This window comes from Heterodontus francisci, unplaced genomic scaffold, assembly GCF_036365525.1.
Source record: "Heterodontus francisci isolate sHetFra1 unplaced genomic scaffold, sHetFra1.hap1 HAP1_SCAFFOLD_52, whole genome shotgun sequence".
Lineage (NCBI taxonomy): Eukaryota > Metazoa > Chordata > Chondrichthyes > Heterodontiformes > Heterodontidae > Heterodontus > Heterodontus francisci.
This window is the reverse complement of record NW_027141175.1, coordinates 11304268-11309323: the sequence shown is the minus strand read 5'-3', so window position 1 is coordinate 11309323 and position 5056 is coordinate 11304268. Positions and strand designations below refer to the sequence as shown.

Here is a 5056-nt window from a genome sequence, read left to right as displayed (position 1 = left end):
CTCCATGCCTCTAACCTGTGGTGTGTCAACCTCTTCAAACGTGCTATCCATGTAATCCTTCACCTCGCGGATGAACAACAGGGACTCCAGTCGCCGTTCGAGTTTCGAAACCCGGAGCTCAAGCTTCTGAAACCCGTCATGCTTCCTGCAGGTGCATTTATCTAGGACATGTGATGTGTCCAATACTTCCCGCATACCACAGGATGTACATTCCACTCTGAAGAGGAGCCCTGCTATACCTTAAATTTACAGACTTACTTATTGTGAGTAAATAGATGACCACAAACTCACGAATCAACTCCTTCCACTGCACCAAAGTGGGAACCAAATGCTGGATTATCTTCACTGCCACTGAGGTAATGCTAACTGCTTGAATTTTGTTCAGAATGTTCAATCTTCTGTTTGAAATGTGAGAATCACATTAGCTGTCCAGAAGTTCTCTAGCTCTATTCCATTTTCTGATGATTGCTAAGGAACATATAATTGTGACTCTGTTAATTCTTCACTATCTTTGTTCGTATGTGTGGCTGTAATCAATCCAAACCAGAATGTGTATCTTCTCTTTGATTGCTTGAGCAGATATGATCCCAATTTCTACCTTAAATAATTGAATTTTTACAATGAAATTATTCACTATTATTTGACAGCTCAGTTCCTCCTCTCAGAGGCCTTTCCTTTAATCTGGCTCTGAATCGTCATCCAATTCTGTGCCTGCCATCCCAGAACATAGACGAGTTACTTTTTACAGAGCTCAGAGTTGCGCTGCACAGGTCCATTTACATTTATGACCATGCCCACTCTGGTTCAAATCCAATAAACCTGAGCTACCCTTAAACTCACAATGGATGGCACCTTGCCTGACAGACACATTGGGGCCGGTTTCCGCCAACTTTCCTCCACCATCCTCTGCTGGAGCACTCTGAGGATGACATTTGGAACAGATTTGTTTTGTTTCAATCTCTCGTCATTCCCGCTCGATCTCCTCACTTCATCACTGGTTTTGGTCTGTGAATGGAAAACTCCCAGGATCCTGATCCTGACCCCGGTGCAGCGACCATGTGGTATAGTATAGGTGCGTGGACCTCCAGTGCGACCCTTGGCAAATTCCACCCTCAAAGAGTGTCGCTATGGGAGCTGTTCTGGTCTGGATGTGTTGCTTTAGTGGAAGATACGTGGCCCATTCTTTGTTCCAATCCAACACCAGACATCTCCTTCACGTAGATTTATTTGATAGTTTGATGACTGTGGTGGTATTAATATCTTCAATTTACTTGAACTGGAAAATTTCATCAACTCGGCTTCTAATTTCCACCCGCCCCTTGACTTCAAATGGTCAGTCCCTGACACTTCCCTTCCCTTCCTCCACTTCTCGACCTGCATTTCAGGGACTTGGCTACCCAGCAATATTGACTATAATCGCGCTGTCATTCACAGCTTTCATTTGATCGGTTTAAACTTCCTCGAACCCAACTTCCTGGAAAGACTATGTTCCATTTTGCCAGATTTTCCAGCTCTGCGCCATCTGTACCGATGATGTTAACTTCCACACCAGTGCTTCAGAAATGCCTTCGTTTTTCCTCGGCTGCTGATTCCCCTCCACTGTGATTAACAGGACCCTGGACCATTTCCATCCCATTTGCAGTGAGACTGCCTTCACCCCATCCCCTCCCTTCCAGAACCAGGGTCAGCTTGTCCTTGTCCTCAACTTCCAACCCATCAGCATCCACATTCAATGCATCATCCTCCAAAATTTCTGCTACATCCAGCTAAGTCCATCAACAGCTGTATATGCTGCTCCCCTTCCTTCCATCCAGCTCTTTGCGACCCCGTGTCGACTCCTCAAACACCCAACATCCGTTTCCTTTCTAAGAGCACTTTTCCATGCAAGGACAGTAAATGTAACACTTGCCCTTTCACCTCATCACTTCCCATGTCTAAGGCCTCAATCACCTTTTCCAAGCAATTTGCTTGCACTTCGAATTACATAGTAACTGGATTCGTTGCTCACAATCCGTCTTCTGCACATCAGAAAAGGAGCAAACGCAGATTGAGTGATTGCTTTGCGAAACATCTCCGTTCAGTTCATAGTCATGACCCCGAGCTACCAGTCGCCTATCACGATAATTTTACATCTCGCTCTGACCTTCCTCGACCTCCTAAAGTAGTCCACTAAATCTCACCGAGGAACAGCACTGGATTTTCTGATTAGACATTTTATTGACTGTCGGAACCAACGCTGAGATTAATTACATCAGGTTATAACCATTGTTGAAACTATCTCAGATGGCTTGTGCTGGTATGAAGGATGGCCACACCCGAGTCACTGGAATTGTAGGGCGCGTGGAGCCGGTGCTTGCGAAGGACTTCCCCTTCTGTTTCAAAGCTGGCAGGCTGATCCACACCGCTGGGATCTACCCGCATCCCCTCCTCCATTCCCTGTCACTTTTCAGGGAAATTGGAGCCATCTTTTATTTATAGATTTTTAATTCTCACCTCTTGTTTTGCTATTCTGTAGTTACAATTCGCACCACATCTGGACCAATCCTTTGTTTCTCTAATTGTTCCATTTGCCTTGCACTATCATCCCTTTATCACTGAATCACTCCTGTCCTCCACCCAATGACACACCTTTCCCATTTATCTTTCTTTCCCCAAATCCCAATTTTAATGGCTGTATAATTGCTTGCAACTAGATAATCTCTTACAGCCCTGATGAAAATCGATCACAGGAAAGGTTAACACTGCTTCTTTCCCCACAGGCAATGCCTGACGTGCTAAATATTTTCAGCATTTTCCAATTTATCAGCTTCACTGTTGTTTCGGTATTTTGTTTTCATGACAAATTTTAAGCCTGGATATCAACAGGGGTGTAGGATAGATAGTAACAGTAGTTCCAGATTTTTAACTCCACAGATAGTCTTTTTTTACGCTTTTGAGTTTTCCCCACCGTGAAATGGGCTTGGCTTCCAGTTGGGCAGGGAGGACTCCGGAGCAGACCTCAGGATCGGTGTCCGGGTCATTCTCACTCAATAGGGGGGTCATTGTGTGATATCATGGTGGCGGGGAGGAGTCCAACTCCCAACTCTGCAGCAGGTGTGATTTCTGTTCGCTGAGCTGTCAATCCCCTTGCCCAGAGTGGAGTCGCCGATGGTGCTGGATGGTCTGCGAATGGGGAGGAGGAGGGGAAGGGTGATTTCCTGATGCGCAACACCGGGGAAGGGTCTACAGTGCTAGAGCGTGGTCCCAGATAGGGTGAGGGAAGTGTTTGATCCAAGACACGATGGAAGGCCCGGTCGGGGGTAGCAGGGCCTGATTCCATGCTGATTTCCAATCCCGAGTAATGTTCAATCCTGTAGTTGTGGTTGTGTGGTGAGGGGCGGTGTCCATCCTTCACATTAACCAATGCTGTGAATGGTCCGATACAGGGGGGACCAGCTCGATCCCAGAGTTCTGCTTGCCAAACTTGTGTGTCTTTCTATGTGGCTGGGGTTATAAACGGGGCAACAAGGCAGCCGCACTTGCATCTGTAAAAAAGATTAAATCAGGGACTTCCAGGATCATTAAAATATTCCAATTGAAAACCCTCCCACTGGGAGCAGTTATGTTTGTGTTCCCTATCCGGACATCATTAAACCCAGAAGTTGGGGGGGTCAGAAGTACATTGGGATCAGTGTTAATATTGGGGAAACAAAACATCTGATTCGTTTCCATCCCACTTGTTTTTTAGTGCAAATTTCCTGGCCTTACTGCCTTTGTCAGATGCAGCGAATGTTTGATCAGTAATGTCCAGTATTTTCCCTGCTGTCTATTACAGTTAATTTACTGGCGATTGTGATCCTCTCCCAAGGAAATTGCGGCCTCTCCACCTGCACCACTCGATACCTGGTGGCCATGGCAATGACGGATCTACTGTTCATTATCACTGGTGTCTTACTGTGGCGAGTTGCTTTTTATGATTTCCTGGGATCTTTCCTGGTCATCACCCCTGTATGTATTGTTATCGCTGTCCTATTTCGTGTGGCCACAGAATTTTCTGGCTGGTTCACGGTCACTTTCACCTTTGATCGATTTATCGCCATTTGTTGCCAGAAGCTGAAAACAAAATATTGCACAGAGAAAACTGCAGCTGTGGTTCTCACAGCAACTAGCCTTCTGCTTTGTGTCAAAAACGTCCCGTTCTACTTTGCATATGAAGCTTTATGGATAATAGACAATGTACCCTGGTTCTGTGCATTAAAGGGAAGCTATTATACTGATCCTGGATGGGTGGGACTTGACTGGTTTGATACGGTTTTAACCCCGTTGCTCCCCTTTGCTTTAATTCTGATGCTCAACGCTCTGACAGTGGGACACATTCTAATGGCCAGTCGGGTTCGTAAGGGATTGAGGGGTCAGAGCAAGGGAGAGAATCGCAGTGACCCAGAGTTGGAGAGCAGAAGAAAATCTGTTATTTTACTTTTCACAATATCAGGCAGCTTCATGCTCCTTTGGTTGCTGTATGTTATACATTTCTTTTATTATATAATTACAAGATCAGATCCCAGGTATTATAACGATTCTGAACACATGTTTCAAAGATTTGGATACATGCTGCGGTCTTTAAGTTGCTGCACAAATACATTTATTTATGCAGTGACTCAGTCCAAGTTCAGAGAGCAGTTCAGGATCATGGTGAAATATCCAGTTACATCAATTATTCAATTAATGAATAAACTAACCAACTGAGAGCAGCTCAGGGGCGGGTCCCATTTATTCCCTTTCATGAATGTAATATTGATCAGCGAGGGGCAAAATGTGACAGACAGATTTACGACCCGAATACAATGATGGGTAATCACACATAACAAAGCACAGCAAGGGTGATAGTCAAGTAGGAATCGGCAATATATAGACTACCGGGGGCGGATTCCACAAACACAACTTCAGAGCTTGGTGAAGGGCAACCTAGAGTCAGACCACTGGGGAAAAAGCAGAAGGAGTCTCTCCTCCAGCTCCGCTGGTTACATTCTCAGTTCCTCACATCTGTTCAGAAGGATAAGCTTCTTAAAAATAAAAG

At 45.2% G+C, this 5056-nt stretch overlaps 1 protein-coding gene across 1 annotated transcript; it reads left to right on the top strand.

The window, feature by feature from the left end:
* The first annotated feature begins 3053 nt into the window (after positions 1-3053).
* Positions 3054-4725, top strand: LOC137362410 (probable G-protein coupled receptor 139). The gene is made up of 2 exons (XM_068026816.1): positions 3054-3093; positions 3815-4725. Exons 1-2 carry the CDS (start codon positions 3054-3056, stop codon positions 4723-4725), a joined length of 951 nt encoding a protein of 316 aa, XP_067882917.1.
* The last annotated feature ends 331 nt before the right edge of the window (positions 4726-5056 follow it).